We start from the raw sequence: 18621 nt of genomic DNA, 5'->3' as shown, positions 1-18621 counted from the left end.
CTGGTATGTGACATTAGCTTCTAATGTTGGCCCTGAAATGCTAGGATAATAGAAGTGCCCCCCCCCCCTTCAAATTACCCCTTTTTTTTTAAAGTAGACATTCCAAGGTATGCAAAAAGTAGATATGCGAGCGCTATCCAAAAGAAAAATAGCCGCTGAAACACCTAAAAAGGCAACCAAACAGAACCTTCCAATGCAAATCTCAATATAAAGGTGCAGCGCTAAAAACTAAATATGCAGCATAAATCTCATCATTATTATAAGGAAATGAGAAGATGCAGTTTTAAAAAATGTGCAGCATGAAAAAATCGATATTTTACATATACTCAGTATGTAGGTATAGATAATCAGCAATACCAGATCAATCAAGAAAATAAACAAATAAACAAATAAATGTGCATAAATGATGTCACCAATAGGTGAGTAAAGTGCAAAAAAGTCCCAGATGTATTGCCCACGTGAGGATCCTGTATGATCCGGATAAGCATGCGTGGAGGGTAAATCCCAGTGGCAGATGTTCAATGTAAATGAAATGCGCACTCACCAGAAGTGCGTGTAAACACGCATTTGAGATATAACCTATCTCAATGGGTATAGTTTAGGTCATCCGCCTCCCAGATCAGGTCAGGTCAGGATATTTCCCAGTCACATCTGCATGCAGTACTCAGGGATCCTTGATGCGTATCACCTTAGGGGCTCACCCTTAGTGCGGCCTCTGCGAATGTCCCTCATGAATAGGGACCAATAAAGGAGACCACATAGCGGGATACCGTAGGGAACTTTATTCCATCGAATGAAAAGTGCAATGACAAAGTGAAATAAAAACACTGACCGTATAATAGGAATACAGGATGGCCACCAGCGGTGGCTAGACGTCCAGTTGCTGTAGCCCCCCCTAAACATTCCTAGGTGGTGAGTATTTTGCAGGTTTCATTTGTTGCAACATGTTTGGAAAACAAAGAAAGAAAAAAACATTTTTTTTTCTTTTCTTCTTTTCTTTTTAAAAACCCTGTGACAAAAATGATATCTGTAAAATACTCACCATGCCTCTTATCAAATTCCTTGGGGTGTATACTTTCCAAAAAGGGGTAATTTGGGGGGATGTTTGTACTATCCTGGCATTTTAGAGTCTCCGAAACTGTGATAGGTAGTGAGGAAGTGATATGAGGAAATATGCCCTTTGAAAGCCTGGAGGTGGTTATTGGATTTGGGGGCCTGTATGTGGCTAGTCTGGCAAGTTAGAACTGGGAATTTTTCTTTTTTGTTGTTTGACATGCGTCACTCTTCCATGTGCTCCTTGCTGTGAATGCCAGTTATAGAGTGGGGCAGTGGACATTTTTTGTAATGTGGCTAGGCTGCCAAAAAGTCTCTCACATGTGGTATCCCCATACTCAGAAGTAGAAGAATGTGTTTTGGGGTGTAATTCCACATATAGCCATGGCATATGTGAGCAATATATCATTTAAGTGACAACTTTCTGCAAAATCATTGGGGTGTCTACTTTCCAAAAAGGGGTCATTGTGGGGGGGGTTACTGGAGAGACTGCGGACATAGTACAGGAGATGACCAGAGACTGCGGACATAGTACAGGAGATGACCAGAGACTGCGGACACAGTACAGGAGATGACCAGAGACTGCGGACACAGTACAGGAGATGACCAGAGACTGCGGACACAGTACAGGAGATGACCAGAGACTGCGGACACAGTACAGGAGATGACCAGAGACTGCGGACACAGTACAGGAGATGACCAGAGACTGCGGACATACTAAAGGAGATGACCAGAGACTGTGGAAATAGTACAGGAGATGATCAGAGACTGCAGACATAGTACAGGAGATGATCAGAGACTGCGGACATAGTACAGGAGATGATCAGAGACTGCGGACATAGTACAGGGGATGACCAGAGACTGCGGACACAGTACAGGAGATGACCAGAGACTGCGGACATACTAAAGGAGATGACCAGAGACTGCGGACATAGTACAGGAGATGACCAGAGACTGTGGAAATAGCACAGGAGATGATCAGAGACTGCAGACATAGTAAAGGAGATGATCAGAGACTGCGGACATAGTACAGGAGATGATCAGAGACTGCAGACATAGTACAGGAGATGATCAGAGACTGCGGACATAGTACAGGAGATGACCAGAGACTGCAGACATAGTACAGGAGATGACCAGAAACTGCGGACATAGTACAGGGAATGACCAGAGACTGCGGACATAGTACAGGAGATGACCAGAGACTGCGAACATAGTACAGGGGATGACCAGAGACTGCGGACATAGTACAGGAGATGACCAGAAACTGCGGACGTAGTACAGGAGATGACCAGAGACTGCGGACATAGTACAGGGGATGACCAGAGACTGCGGACGTAGTACAGGAGATGACCAGAGACTGCGGACATAGTACAGGGGATGACCAGAGACTGCGGACATAGTACAGGAGATGACCAGAGACTGCGGACACAGTACAGGAGATGACCAGAGACTGCAGACAGTGCAGGGAATGACCAGAGACTGCAGACAGTAAAGGAGATTACCAGACACTGCGGACCTTTGGGGAGGGAGGGGGAACGGGTACCTGAATTTGACAGGTACCCGCTCCCACTTCCGCGGAGTTGTCCTTCCTTCTTCCCGCGGCGGCTTCTGTGAAAGCCGGGTGCCTACTGCGCATGCGCGAGAAGCGCTGCGCTTTGTGAATGGCCCGGAGCCTTCTGGGACCTGTCATGTGTCCCAGAAGAGGCCAGACCATTCACAAAATGCAGCGCTTCTCGCGCATGCGCAGTAGGCACCCGGCTGTCACAGAAGCCACCGCGGGAAGACTGCAGCGCTGGAGCGAGAAACAGGTAAGGTCCTGCAGGAGAGAAGAGCTGAGCGGCCGGCCCGGTATTCTGACATGGTGGGGGCAGAAATACCGGACCGGCCGCTTTACATTCGCTCCATAAGACGCATTGACATTTTCCCCCCTTTTTTGGGGGGAAAAAAGTGCGTCTTACGGAGCGAAAAATACGGTAAATTTCATTTGGGTACAGCGTTGCAGTATTAGCAGCTGAAATAGTGCAGCGCTCGAGCAGCAAACAATGGCCTGGTCAGGAAAGGGGGGAAATCTAAGTTAAACTTGTGTGCGCCTATGAAATGGTGACAAACTTTAGTACCATATATTTTCTATAGCGACACTTTTAAAGCCCCCTGTGGGTCATCAATGTAGTATTATGGAGGAGGTCTGGCTAGAAATGTTACTCACCCGAACATATACGGTGATATCCAACATGTGTATTGCAATCGATGTTTTCATGAGTAGGCTCACCCCGACGTGTGCATTTATGTGTGTGTATGTGGGAGTGGGGGGCCTCAACGTTTTTTGGGGGGGGGGTTATATGCTTGGGTGTAATTTTAATTTTATACAATTAAAAACTTTTTTTTTAACTTAATTTTTTTTTCATCACAAAAAGTCTCCTATGTAATGATTTTTTTTAATGACAGGTTCTCTTTAATGAAAGCCTAAAAGACCATGCATGCCTCTCCTTTGCTCCAATAAATGTAATGCAAAGCAGATCACATTGCAATACAGTCTTTCTTGGCCATTCTGGACAGGGAAACTGACATGGGGACCAAGAATTGACATTTTACACGCAGCTTCCGGGTCAGCAACAAGAAGGGATGGAGAGTGTTGGTGTGTCCATTCTTCTCCATCCTGTCCACCTGGCGCCAGCGCTAAGCCGGTCCCAGGCCTGCAGACGGGCAAGCGGAGCTCGGGATACATGGTGAGGGTGACCATTACAAGGTCCCAATTAGTTACATTTCTCTAGACGTCCTATAAGAAGTGAGAGAGAAACTCCCAAACTGAGCTGTGTCGCAATCGTGCACACCAGAGGCAGACACGGCCCTCCATTTTGTTAAGCATTCTCCATATTTCCCCCTCATTCTCCCCCCTTCCTCTCTGTTCATACACATTGACATGTGGCCTGTGTGTTAAAAAGTGTCACAGGCCAGAGCCCAGCAGGGAGCCCCGAAGTGCCTGGTTGTCTTAGAGAGCTGTGCAATATGGCACCTTGTAAAAGATAATGCAAGCCTTCCCAGGAGTTCAAAGACATTTCAGGGAAGCACGAACCAGATAACACTTTTAAAATCCATTTTTCCCCTATGTCTCAAATCTTGAAATATGAGAGACTTACATAAAAACCAGGCATATCGTCAGATTGGCCACGAGGAGACAAACAGTTTGATAGGTCACTCTCCTTGGCTGGAATATATAGCAAAGCAGGACAGTAGATCTCTTGAACCATTCAGTGTATAATTTCATATTTCATATCTAATCATTCCTCAGATGTGTCTGCATAATAATCTACCCGCGGGTGGAATGTCACTTGTGCATATGGAAAGTTATGAGCGAAAATATGAACTAAAAGAGATTTTGGCTCTAGTTTAAGCCTACGCCCAGACGATCCCTCCCTAAATGAGGTATTGGTCCTTGACTTCAGAGACACCCCCTGCTGGGGAACTACAAAATGGGTTGTCAGGCCTAAGAAAGGGAAGTTGAAGAATTCTCCCTTTTACCATCAGAACCAACCTGGGAGACGTGCCCTTTTGCTTTGAAACTTGATCTGCAAACCCAAGGCTGATTGGCAAGTACTTTAACCGTTTAACCTCCTTTCTGTTACCTCTTTGCTGTACTGTTGTTCTCTGTGTATTTATATATATTGGTTACCTCTTTTTTATGTAAATATTTTTATTGAACCCTTTTGACCTTTTAGTAATAAATCTTTCCTTCTGAAAGTGTTGAACTGTTTCTATAGCTCTTTATTGCAATTTACGAATTCCTGCCTCTAAAAGAGCGCTACTGTGTTTGTTTAACCCTCTGTATAACCAGCCTGCGGTGACCGTGTTATACAGACGCTTATCTCAACCATTATAGTGTATAGCTGATATCGCCGAGTTTCCTCTTTCTCTGTACAAAAAGGAGGTGGTGGCAGTGTGAAGGGTTAATTCCGTAATTAACCTGACCCAGTAACAATTGCTCCCAGGCTGCTGGTACCTCGATTGTGGTCCAATTAGCTGGAAAATTGTTGTGCAGGGTGCAGCTGGGTGTGGCATTGTTACGCACGTGACATCATGGTTTCAGATTGGCTAGTCCTTCGGTCACGAGTTTGGTGAGAAGGTCAGGGGTCTGAAGCCACATTCGTCGCAAGCTGAACTCCCACTTATGATTGGTGTCAACAGAACAGGTTAGTTAAAGGCAATGACATAGAGAACAGAAGTGTAACTCCACTTATGAAGTCCAGAATACATTTCTATTCAAGTTCACTATTAAAATCCAACATGTTTCATGGGCTCAAAACACTCCCCTTCATCGGGGCTTGTATATTGCAGATAGTAGAGGGGACCCAAAACAGCACAATCACTGAATTATTTATATGCATTGCAATCGCTGAAATATTCCAGAGCTGAGGAGATAGTAATATTTCCTCCCAAATGGACCTCAGTTGCGTGGCACTTCTATCCTTGCTTTGTTTGAATGTTTCTCTAAGGACTATTCCTAGAAAAAAAAAACTGCCAACTAAGAACTAAAACCATAGAAATTCAGAAAGGAGTGCCAGACCAAAATCTAATAAAAGAGTCCAAGAGAATTTTAATTGTTGGAAAAAAATGTCATATAAAAACAGCCAATGCGTTTTGGATGCAACACCAATGTCCCTTCACCAGGGTTCAACACAGAATAAAGCATGGGTGGACTTCACAAAGTGACCTCACAAATCTATATTAGAACCAGTAGTGAAATCTCCTTAATTTAACAGCGGTTGCTGAGCAGCAATGGAGTGTCTTTGGAGCTAAGGGATCTAAGTCCCATATAAAGTCCCCACCCCATGCCCCCCCCCCATCCTCTCCATCACTACTAACAATGCCACCATCTCTCCCACCCCACACGCCAAAGTCCTGGGTGTCACCCTGGACTCCCACCTCTCCTTCCTACCCCACATCAAACTGCTATCTAGATCTTGCAGGCTCCACCTCCGCAACATCTCCAAGATACGCACATTCCTCACCCCAGACACCACCAAACAACTCGTACACTCCCTCATCATCTCACGCCTGGACTATTGCAACTCCCTTCTCACTGGCCTACCCAAATGAACGCTATCCCCACTCCAGTCGATCCTAAACTCAGCGGCTAGACTCATCCACCTCACCAACCGCTCCACTTCTGCCTCCCCCCTCTGCCAATCCCTTCCTTGGCTCCCGATTGCCCAACGCATCAAATTCAAACTGCTAACTCTGACCTACAAAGCCATTCACAATGCCGCCCCAAACTACATAACTGACCTGATACCCAAATACTACCCTACTCGTGCCCTCCGCTCCTCACAGGACCTCCTACTCTCCAGCTCCCTGGTCTCCTCCTCCCACGCCCGATTGCAGGACTTCTCAGGACTTCCCCCACCCTCTGGAACTCCCTACCCCAATCCATCAGACTGTCACCTACCCTCCTCACCTTCAGGCACACCCTGAAAACCCTCCTCTTCAGGGAAGCCTACCCGAACCTCACCTAACACCCGACCTCACCTAACAACTAACCTCCTCCACTCCTCCCACCACTCCATCCCCCACAGCCATCTCCTCCTGTACCACCTTCCCCTCCCTCCTAGATTCTAAGCTCGAAAGAGCAGGGCCCTCGAACCCCTCGTGTAGTGTATTGTTACTGTCTTGTCTCATGTTCTGTCCCCCTTGCTACTGTACAGCGCTGAGCATACCCTTTGGCGCTATATAAATACTGTATAATAATAATAAACACCATGACGATACAGAACAGCCTTTTTCAACCTTGAAACAATTTTCAGTTCTTGGGGAACCCTTGCAAAAACCAATTCATATGTGGTCAGAGGTAAAATCTTACTTACCGTATTTGCCGGCGTATAAGACAACTGGGCGTATAAGACGACCCCCCTACTTTTCCTGCTAAAATGTAGTGTTTGGGCTATACTCGCCGTATAAGACTACCCCTCTTCCAATGCACACCAGTGGGAGGAATAGTGCCCCATCATTGATGTCAGTGGGAGGAATAGTGCCCCATCATTGGTGTCAGTGGGAGGAATAGTGCCCCATCATTGGTATCAGTGGCAGGAATGGTGCCCCATCATTGGTATCAGTGGCAGGAATAGTGCCCCATCATTGGTATCAGTGGCAGGAATAGTGCCCCATCATTGGTGTCAGTGGGAGGAATGGTGTCCCATCATTGGTGTCAGTGAGGGGTGGAATAGTGCCCCATCGTTGGTGTCAGTGGGGGGTGGAATAGTGCCCCATCGTTGGTGTCAGTGGGGGGGGGAATAGTGCCCCATCGTTGGTGTCAGTGGGGGGGGGAATAGTGCCCCATCGTTGGTGTCAGTGGGGGGGGGAATAGTGCCCCATCGTTGGTGTCAGTGGGGGGGAGGAATAGTGCCCCATCGTTGGTGTCAGTGGGAGGAATAGTGCCCCATCGTTGGTGTCAGTGGGAGGAATAGTGCCCCATCGTTGGTATCAGTGGGAGGAATAGTGCCCCATCATTGGTATCAGTGACACCAATGATGGGGCACTATTCCTCCCACTGAGACTTGCTGACCCTGTTCTCGTATGGTGCTGCTGCAGCCAGCATATGTGGTTGCAGCAGCACCTCTACACAGAACACTTACCTGCTGCTCCGGCACTCAATTTTCGCGGGGCCGCTCGGCTCCGCCCCCTCGCCGGTGATTGGCCGCCTGTGTGCCTTTCCTGAGCTACAGTTCTGGCGGCCAATCACCGGTGAGGAGGCAGAGCCGAGCAGCCGCACGAAAATCCAGTGGCCGAACTGAAGGAGACGCCGCTTCCTGGACCGGATCGTCGTGGGACTGGATCCAGGTAAGAGACATCAGCCCCTGCAAACCCCTGTACTTAATGCCGCAGCCCCCCTAACATGTGTACCGGCGTATAAGACGACCCCCGACTTTTGAGAAGATTTTCAAGGGTCAAAAAGTCGTCTTATACGCCGGCAAATACGGTACTTTGGTGGCTATTGGGAAGAATGTCCCTCATACAGACAGCTAAAATGATTATTGGTGTCATACAGCCGGATTGTTGACCCCAAAACCATGCAGAAATGGGAGGTCAGTCAGCAAAAGCTCAAGGAACCCCTAGCAACCTCTGGAGGAACCCTAGTTGAAAATGGCTAATATAGAACATACTGATTAATTAAATGTTCCTCACCATTGTTATAGTATTAATGAAAGGACCTGGAAGTCCAGTGAATATCGGAGTAATGGAGAGGAAGGTATTTTACCAGGTAGGTTGCACTTGAATGGGGTGGTGGGATTGTAAATAAAAAGAAAATGCGATATGGGTAGCACTACTCTGTATTCCCAAACAGGTATTGTCTTATTCAAAAGAAAATATTTCAAGATATAGAAAAATATAGGAAAATACCACATCCTCCCTCCCAATAAAAAAACACAACATTGTCCACAATGATGAAATGAGCTGACCATGCTCAGAGGATGGTGGGATTAAGTAAAGCTAGAGTTGTCCTTTGAATATCCAGCAATGGACAAAGGACATTTCATTTTTATCTTAAAATTGCCTGCTTGTGATTGGATGTTTGTTTTATTCTAACTACAGTATACGCCTCAATTTACACTTCTATAAATCAGGTCCATATCGTATTACTGTAGAAGAAGAGCAGAAATTTTACCTGGATATGACAGAGTCCTCTGGCCCTCAGATCATCCAATATAAAGGTTCTAAATGCTTCTAATAATCCAGAGTAGTCATCCGTACACATTTTACCAGCAGGGAGCAAGAGCTGGAACCAAGCCTGACTCTGGACCATACTGAAGGGCTCCATCCCTGAAAACACAGTGACCAATTTGTATTATAATAACCATGAAGAAGTGCTATGGAGACAATGACCAATGGTACAGACAACACAAACCTGGAAAAAAAAAATCAATTAAATGTAAAATGAACTTCACCGAAAATGTTAGCACCGCCATAATCGATATGTACTCAAGGAATTAGCTATAAGAAAATTAAGGTCAGAAAAAAATATATATGTAGCCCTACCCGCTTAGGAGTCACTGAAGTTTGGGTCCCCCTATAGTCCTTCACAGCCAGGCAACATGCATTTTCCTATTCCATGTTTGCACACTGAGACAGCAAGCCTAGATGAATGAGCGCATAACTTAAAATGAACATTCATCTGTCCCACCCACTTTGCATAATTTGACTCACCCTCCCCCACACACACCTTTTACACAATTGCCTTTTTTGTTAAGTGTTTTTTGTCACCTAGGTAAGAATGACAAACTCCTGCAGCCTCCTGGGATCTAGTGAAAACTGCTGCAGTGCATCATCAGGGGGGTGGCTGTCTCTTCCTGGTTCTTGCAGTCAGCCCCCTGATGACATGGCACATACACATCATCAGGCCATCAAGGGAGCAGCTGTTTCCTCCTAATTTTTGCAGTCAACCCCTGATGACATGGCACATACACCTCATCAGGCCATCAAGGGGGAAGCTGTTTCTTCCTAGTTCTTGAAGTCAGCCCCCTGATGACATGGCACATATACCACATCAGGCCATCAAGGGGGCAGCTGTTTCTTCCTAGCTCTTGCAGTCAGCCCCCTGAGGGGGCAGCTGTTTCTTCTTAGTTCTTGCAATCAGCCCCCTGATGACATGGCACATACACCTCATCAGGCCATCAAGGGAGCAGCTGTTTCTTCTTAGTTCTTGCAGTCAGCCCCCTGATGACATGGCACATACACCTCATCAGGCCATCAAGGGGGCAGCTTTTTCTTCCTAGTTCTTGAAGTCAGCCCCCTGATGACATGGCACATACACCTCATCAGGCCATCAGGGGGGCAGCTATTTATTCCTAGTTCTATCAGTGAGCTCCACAATGGCCCAGCGCCCTGATAGCACAGCGCATGCTCATCATCAGAGACCAGCTGTCTCTTCCTGATTCTTGCAATCAGCCCCCTGATGGCCTGGCACCTATATGGTCTCATCAGGGGGCCAGCTGCAAGAATTAAGAAGAGACAGCCAGCTCCTGGTGTCAGAGTGGAAGATGGTGGTGAGGGATCAGGTGTAGAGCAGCGCAGAGGCAAATTTTTATAGAAAAATTATCAGCCTGTGAGTAGATTTATTGTGGATAAACCACCTGACCAGATAAGAAGGCATAAAAAAACAAAACAAAAAGCAAAAAAAAAAAAAAACAGGGGGGGGGGACTTAAACAGAAGGCAACCAACTTCTGCTGTGCTCTCTTTAGAAAAACCCTAGTGCTTCGGAAATCCTGTCTGGAGGAACAGTGAAACACCGATTGCTGCATGGGACCTCTGTGTGAGGTTTCGAATCATGTGATCACTGAATGGCCAATCAGTGATCACATGAAGAGTAGTAAGCAAGCTGTCACTTCTGACATCATTGCTTACTACTTGTGAAATCTGTGAATTATCACAGAGGTCACATGGTACAAGGCTATTCACAACAGCCTTGTACCATGTGACAAGTTGTGACCAATCACAGCTCACACAGTATTTCTCAATGGCTGCAAGAATGCAGCCAGAGAGACTGAGAAATTATTGCTTTTACAGCCTTGGGATGTAGTCCAGAATCCCCTTTAGAACAGGATCAATAAAATCTTCTTACTCTGGCAGGGCTGGCTGTGTGGTGACTGCGGTACCCAGCGATGAGAATTGGAGTCACATGTGAACGTAGAAGTGGAGAATAGGTTGGTGTAGCCCTTCTGACACACAAGCTGACATTTCTGAACCTTTTTCCCGGAATCCAAGAGCTCAGAACAGAATATAGATCCGTGTTTGATTTCCTCTATGCCAAATGGAAGTGGACAAACCGGGGCTAGCAACAAAGAGTGACAGCATGTAAGTAATGGCTTTTAAACAACCAGACAGCAATTACTTTTACAGGCAGAGTAGCATAGGTACATCATTTTTTCAATACATATTTTAAAAACCTTATTTACATGAATATTTATAAACGCACATGAGAAAAAACATATTTACATATACAAGCTCCGCACCGCTACACAATGGCTGTGCTTTACTGCTCCTTCTAACAGTGCAAGTCTATGAGTTGACCGACTTAATAAAACAATGTTCGCCCTATGTGGCCAGAGCAGGGCTGAGACAAGGGGTGGGCATTTACAAATATATGTCAAAATATATGTTAAAATTACTTTTTGTTAAAAAAAAATCTAATTTTAATATTAATATTAATTTTTCAAATATATTCTTCAGTTTTTTTTTAACATATAAAAAAGTCATTTTAACATATATTTTTACATATATGTTAAAAAAAATCTGAAGAATATATTTTTAAAAAATATATTTTTAAAAATATATTTTTTTTATATCTATATTCTTCAGATTATTCTTTTAACATATATAAAAGTCATTTTAACATATATTTTTACATATATTTGTAAATACATTCCAAATATGTAGATTTGTATTTTTAAAGCCATACAGTATATTTGAAAATGTGTTTTTATAAATATTCTTCCCAAATATATTGACATATATTTAAAATACTACAATTTTGGTCATATTCAATATATATTTTTGGAATGTATTTACAAATATATGTAAAAATATATGTTAAAATTACATTTTTATATGTTAAAAAATCTGAAGAATATATTTAAAAAAAATATATTTTTAAAAATATTTTTCATATATTTTGTGATATTTAAAAAATGCATTCCAACATGCAGTGTGTATATATATATATAAATATATATATATATATATACATATATATATATAAATATATATATATATATATACATATATATATACACACACACACACACACACACACATGTACACTGCATGTTGGAATGCATTTTTTTATATCACAAAATATTTTTAAAAATATTTTTTTTAAAATATATTCTTCAGATTTTTTATCATATAAAAATGAAATTTTAACATATATTTTTACATATATTTGTAAATACATTCCAAAAATGTATATTGAATATGACCAAAATTGTAGTATTTCAAATATATGCCAATATATTTGGGAAGAATATTTTTAAAATATATTTCAAATATATTTTTCTTCCATGTGGGAGGATTTACGCTAGTAGAGATAATTGGGGGGATTAGTGCTAGGAGAGGGAATTTGGGGGCATTTGTGCTGCAGTAGGGGGATTTGGAGGGGGGAGAGGATTAATGCTCAGAGAGGATATTTGAGGGGTTGAGGATTTTGCTAGGAGGAGGATTTGGGGAGGGAGAGGATTTGAGGGGGGTTTGTATTGGAAGAGGGGGGATTTTTGTTTGGGGAGAATTTTGGGTTGCAAGGGGAATTTATGCTTAGGGGGTAAATGTGAAGATTTTTTTTTTTGGGGGGGGGGAATTTTGCTAAAACATAACGCCATTTGGCATCTTCGCCCTGGACACCAGATGACCTTGTCCTGGCTCTGGGTCAATGTCTCATCTCAGCAGTGGTTACAGTAAAGTATATAAAGGTTAAACTGTTTTTTAAAGTTTTGGATAAAGTGGGAGCTAGATCCTCTGTTAGGTGTTTATTGCTGTCTTTATCTTGTCTGGGAATATTTTCTCATTTTTCTATACTGGCCTTGTCACTGGGGCTGAATGTTATGGAAAATCCAAAAAATTGGGTTGTCACCAGAGTGCATTTTGCACAGAAAAATATGCCTTAATGCGCAACAAAATGCTCATTAACACACAAATTGCGCGTTTCAATGGGGGGAAAAATTCTTAAAAAATGCACTAATCTGCCCAAATTTCGCTACAAAAGTAGCTCCAAAACTTTTTTGAGCTTCAGGCAACTTGGAGTGGAGATGTGAACCAATTCCATAAAGATTGAATTTCTCTCCGCCAGAGTTTTTTGGGTGTTTTGTCACTTGTTTTTGTATAGAATTTTAAGGCGTTTTTGAGCTTTGTTGTTTTTTTTATTAGCCAATAGAGAAGAATATCATCTGATTCATCATTTGTTGCTAGGATTATTATTATTATTATTGTATTAATTTATTTTGTTTGCTTGGGGTCAGGGGTTAATTAATTAATTTATAATTATATTATTTAATATTCATTATTTTTACTTATATGTTATTTATTTATATATTTGTTTATTATTTTTATGTATTTCATTTTTTTTAAAATAAATAAATTAAATATTTATTTTATTTATTTATTTTAAATATTTAGTTTTATTTATTTATTGCATTTTGCACAGTAAAATATGCCTTAATGCGTGACAAAATGCTCATTAACACACAAATTGCGCATTTCAATGCATTTCTATGGGGGAAAAATGCTTTAAAAAATGCACCAATCTGCCCAAATTGAGCTATAAAAGTAGCTCCAAAACTTTTTTTCGCTTCAGGAAACTTGGAGAGGAGATGTGCGGTCCTGAATTTTTTTGGGGTGTTTTGTCACTAGTTTTTGTATAGAATTTTAAGGCGTTTTTGAGCTTTGTTGTTTTTTTTATTAGCCAATAGAGAAGAATATCATCTGATTCATCATTTGTTGCTAGGATTATTATTATTATTATCATTGTATTAATTTATTTTGTTTGGTTGGGGTCAGGGGTTAATTAATTTATAATTATATTATTTAATATTCATTATATTTACTTATCTGTTATTTATTTATATATTTGTGTATTATTTTTATGTATTTCATTTTTTAAATAAATAAATTAAATATTTATTTTATTTATTTTAAATATTTAGTTTTATTTATTGCATTTTGCACAGTAAAATACGCCTTAACGCGTGACAAAATTCTCATTAACACACAAATTGCGCATTTCAATGCATTTCTCTGGGGGGAAAAAATGCTTAAAAATCTGCCCAAATCGAGCTATAAAAGTAGCTCCAAAACTTTTTTGCGCTTCAGGAAACTTGGAGTGGAGATGTGAACCAATTCCATAAAGATTGAATTTCTCTCCTCCAGAGTTTTTTTAAATAAATAAATTAATAAAATATTTATTTTATATATATATATATATATATATATATATATCTCTCAAATAGCTAAAGAAAGAAGTGATGCACCATGACGGTGTTTACTGGCTGTCCAAAGAGTAGTCTAAAAATTATAAAATGAACTGCAAATGATATTCCTTGGGAATCCAGTGTAGACAAGCAGAACATACCCTGGCACAGGGAACCTGATCTTTCCGTCATGGTGACCCGGGTCCCAGCAGCCTCCTCGCCAGTTGGGAACAGGCAATAGCACACATTGCTATCCGGGTCACACTGCTCCCGGGTCCCATTCCCGCTGCAAGCAAGGCTGATCCCTTCACCTCGTGATTGGTCTTCAGTCAACATGGCGCAAAGGCTTGGACCTGAAGATGACACAGAATAACATTTTAAAGCGTATCTAAACCCAAAAAATTTAAAATTTTATATATTGCAGGTTACTGGTCCTTAGATTTGGTGGCTGCATTAGTTTTATTTTTCCCCTTCAGATCCTGCCATCCTTGTCCTAAGGTGACAATTTGTACTCGTTCCATTTTATCTAAAGAGAATCAGCTTTGGGACAAGAAGTGCATTAGAACTACAGAACCCCTCCCATTTTCCCATTTCCATAACCTATGGGGATTGTGCTCTGTAGTACGCAGAAAAGAATTGGAAAAGGCTGATAGCATTGATGAAGATTTTGGTTCAGTGCAGAGGCCGGGTCAACAAGTGCGACAAAGGAACTTATTCCTACATTCGGGCAGGAACAAGAAGTACCGAAAATAAAGACTGGATAGGTTGGGTAGACTATTTGTATCAGATGGAGGAACTCCGCCATGAGGAGGGGGATAAAATGCCCGCACTGGAAAACTCAACTGTACTGGGAACCGAGGTTCTCACGTGGGCTGCGTTTTCGGAAGAAGTGCAAGGCCTTCCTCCCTGTGTGTCAAATGAATGGGCTCTCGTGCCCACGCAAAACATGGCCCGCACGGCCACATAGATGTGTACCAGGGATAAGGGGTTGGGAAAGGGGGGGGCAGACTCTGGGAAGGAAATTGCTTAACCACTTCCTGTCTGGACACTTTCACCCCCTTCCTGCCCAGGCCAATTTTCAGCTTTCAGCGCTATCACACTTTGAATGACAATTGCGCGGTCATGCAACACTGTACCCATATGAATTTTTTAGCATTTTTTTGAGACAGATAAACTTTATTTTGGTGGTATTTATTCACCGCTGGGATTTTTTTTTTTGCTATATAAATGAAAAAGTCCAAAAACTTTGAAAAAAAAGTGTTTTTCTTATCAAATTTTTCAAATAAATAATCTTTCTTCGTAAATCTTGGCCAAAATGTATTCAGTTTTCTTTTTAGTAAAAAAAAAAAATAACCCAAATTAGTTTATGACCAAAAATTATAATTTTTTAAATTTTTTTACATTTTTATTTTATTTTTTTATATTATTTATATCATTATAATTTTTTTTTTATTTAACATACTTTCACCCTAGCAGTACAGTGTCACCATAGTGACACTGTAATACTTGTGGGGGGTGATGAAGATTTTTTTTTTCTTATACTGATTGCTTTTTTTTTTTAAAGGCTGTAAAAGCAATCCTTTCTCCTTCTCTCTGACTGCATTCTTGCAGCCATTGAGAAATACTGTGAGAGCTGTGATTGGTCACAGCTTGTCACATGGTACAAGGCTGTTGTGAATAGCCCTGTACCATGTGACCTCTGTGATCATTCACAGATTTTACACGTAGTAAGCAATGATGTCGGAAGTGACATCTTGCTTACTACTCTTCATGTGATCACTGATTGGCCAATCAGTGATCACATGATCGGGACCTCACACAGAGGTCCCATACAGCGATCGGTGTTCGTGCGGCACTGCGATCCGGTGCATCGGATCGCAGTGCCGCACGCACCAAGGGAGTGTGCACAATCCAAAATGGCGGGCGCCATTTATGAACGGTAACCCGCCCCTGCACTGCCACCGTCCGGCCGTTTATATACAGCAGCCGGATGGGAAGTGGTTAAATTAAATATTTTTTTTTTGTATATGAATAATATGATAATCTATTGATGTTACGCTAAATAATTATTATATTATTATTATTATACAGTATTTATAAAGCGCCAATAGTTCGCTCAGCGCTGTACATTACAAAGGGGGACAGAACATGTGACAGAACAATACCAATACAATGCAAAACATGAGGGGATCGAGGGCCCTGCTCTTTCAAGCTTACAATCTAGGAGGGAGGGGATGGTGGTACAGGAGGAGATAGCTGTGGGGGATGGAGTGGTAGGAAGAGTGGAGGAGGTCGGCAAGTTAGCAGGGGGCGGGGTAGGCTTCCCTGAAGAGATGGGTTTTCAGGGTGCGCCTAAAGGAGAGGAGAGTAGGTGATAATCTGATGGGTTGGGGCAGGGAGTTCCAGAGGATGGGTGACACCCTGGAGAAGTCCTGGAGGCGGGCATGGGAGGAGGAGACCAGGGAACTAGAGAGAAGGAGGTCTTGTGAGGAGCGGAGTGTGCGTGCTGGGTGGTACTTGGATATTAGGTCAGTGATGTAGTTCGGGGCAGTATGGTGGACAGCTTTGTACGTCAGCGTTAGGATTTTGAATTTGATCCGTTGCGCAATCGGAAGCCAGTGGAGGGATTGGCAGAGGGGGGTGGCGGAAACGGAGCGGTTGGAAAGGTGAATGAGTCTGGCAGCCGTATTCAGGATGGACTGAAGCGGGGATAGCCAGCGGCGAGGCAGGCCAGTGAGGAGGGAGTTGCAGTAGTCGAGTCGTGATATGACGAGGGACTGGATGAGCTGTTTAGTGGTTTCTGGGGTTAGGAACGTGCGTATTTTGGCGATGTTGCGGAGGTGGAGTCTGCCTGAGTTTGTTAAAGAGTGGACTTGGGGCTGGAAGGATAGGTTGGAGTCCAAAATGACACCAAGTACTCTGGCCTGCGGGGCGGGTTTGATGGTGGCGTTGTTGGACATGATGGAGAAGTCAATGGGGGGTGGTGTCCGGGCTGGAGGGAAGACAAGAAACTCGGTTTTGGAGAGGTTCAGTTTAAGGAAGTGGAGCGACATCCAGTCTGATATGTCGCTCAGTAGGTGTGTGATTCGGGCGGAGACCGAGGGGGTGAGGTGGGGGGTTGAGAGATAGATTTGTGTGTCGTCGGCATAGAGTTGGTAGTTGAAGCCATGAGAGTGTATGAGTTGGCCAAGGGAGGAGGTGTAGATGGAGAAGAGAAGGGGCCTGAGGACAGAGCCTTGAGGGACCCCAACAGAGAGGGGGAGTGAGAGGGAGGTGGTGGCATTATAGGTAACGCTGAAAGAGCGTTGTGACAGGCAGGATGAGAGCCAGGAGAGAGCAGAATCTCTGAGGCCGAGGGAGTGTAGTTTTTTGAGGAGGAGGGGGTGGTCGACTGTGTCAAAGGCCGCAGAGAGGTCAAGGAGTAGGAGCACTGAATAGTGGCCATTAGCTTTGGCGGTTAGCAGGTCGTTGGAGAGTTTGAGTAAGGCAGTTTCGGTGGAGTGTAGGGGACGGAAGCCGGACTGTAGGGGATCGAGGAGGTTGTTGTCGTTGAGGCGAGAGCTTAGGCGGGCGTAGACTAGGCGCTCGAGGAGTTTAGATGTAAATGGGAGCAGGGAGATGGGTCTGAGGTTGTTCGGGTCATTGGGGTCCAGGGAGGGCTTTTTAAGTATGGGGGTGATGTGTGCATGTTTCAGAGGGGAAGGGAAAGTGCCGGAGGAGAGGGAGAGATTGAAGATGTGGGTGAGGGAGCGTAGGATGGAGGGGGAGGGAGGTTGTAGGAGTTGTGAGGGGATAGGGTCAAGGGGGCAGGTGGTGAGGCGGGCATCAGAGAGGATCTTGGAGACTTCTTCGATGGTAGTAAGGTCAAAGGTGCGGAGTGTTGGGGGAGCTTCAGTATGAGGAATGTAGGGTGGGGTGGGAGAGGAGGTCAGAGCAGTGGTGGGGCCGTGGGAGAGGGGTGTAGAGGGGGTAGCTGAGTGAGGGGGAAGGGGGTTGGAGGGAGTTTGAGCAGCGACGAAGTCCCTGTGGGTTATGTCGAGGGGGAGGGGGGATGAGGGGGTAGCTGTGTGAGAGGGGACGGGTTGAGAAGGCGTGTGAGTTGCGGCAATGTCCTTGCGAATTGTGTCAATCTTGTTTTTGAAGTGATTGGCAATCTCAAGGGCAGTGAGTGAGGTGCTGGGTGGAGGTGGGGGTGGCGAGAGTAGAGAGTTGAAGGTGGAGAAGAGTCGGCGAGGATTGGAGGAGAGGGCCTTGATGAGGGTCAGGAAGTAGGCTTGTTTGGCAGTATGGAGGGAGGAGGTGTAGGTGTGGAAGGCAGATTTGTATCAGATGAAGGCTTGTTGGGATTTGGTTTTGCGCCATAGTCGCTCCAGGGCACGACTGTGTCGTTTGAGGGTTTTGGTGTGATCAGTCTGCCAGGGCTGGAGCGGTCGGGGTCTGATGTTGCGTGTGGTTAAAGGCGCTAGTGAGTCAAGGGCTGTTGACAGCGCATTGTTGTAGGCGGTCATAGCCAAGTCGGGGCAGGACAGGGGGAGGATGCGGTCATGGAGTTGATCAACTGCGGAGTGGAGGGAGGCAGGGTTAAGGTTGCGGAGGTTCCGGCTGGTAGTAGTGTGACAT

At 43.8% G+C, this 18621-nt stretch overlaps 1 protein-coding gene across 1 annotated transcript in view; it reads right to left on the bottom strand.

Annotated features, from left to right (window-relative positions):
* Positions 1–18621, bottom strand: part of TG (thyroglobulin) — a 439344-nt gene that overhangs the window by 328532 nt on the left and 92191 nt on the right. The window contains exons 16-18 of the mRNA XM_089685945.1: positions 14163–14354; positions 10665–10874; positions 8711–8865 (exon numbers count right to left, since the gene is read on the bottom strand). Coding sequence (XP_089542071.1) covers positions 8711–8865; positions 10665–10874; positions 14163–14354 — 557 coding nt within the window. The remainder of the gene's footprint in view (positions 1–8710; positions 8866–10664; positions 10875–14162; positions 14355–18621) is intronic.

Source organism: Staurois parvus, unplaced genomic scaffold (genome assembly GCF_062004578.1).
Source record: "Staurois parvus isolate SC_StPar_1 unplaced genomic scaffold, SC_StPar_1.0 ptg000389l, whole genome shotgun sequence".
Taxonomy (NCBI): Eukaryota; Metazoa; Chordata; class Amphibia; order Anura; family Ranidae; genus Staurois; species Staurois parvus.
The sequence above is the reverse complement of the archived record's forward strand: the minus strand, read 5'-3'. Positions and strand labels throughout refer to the sequence as shown.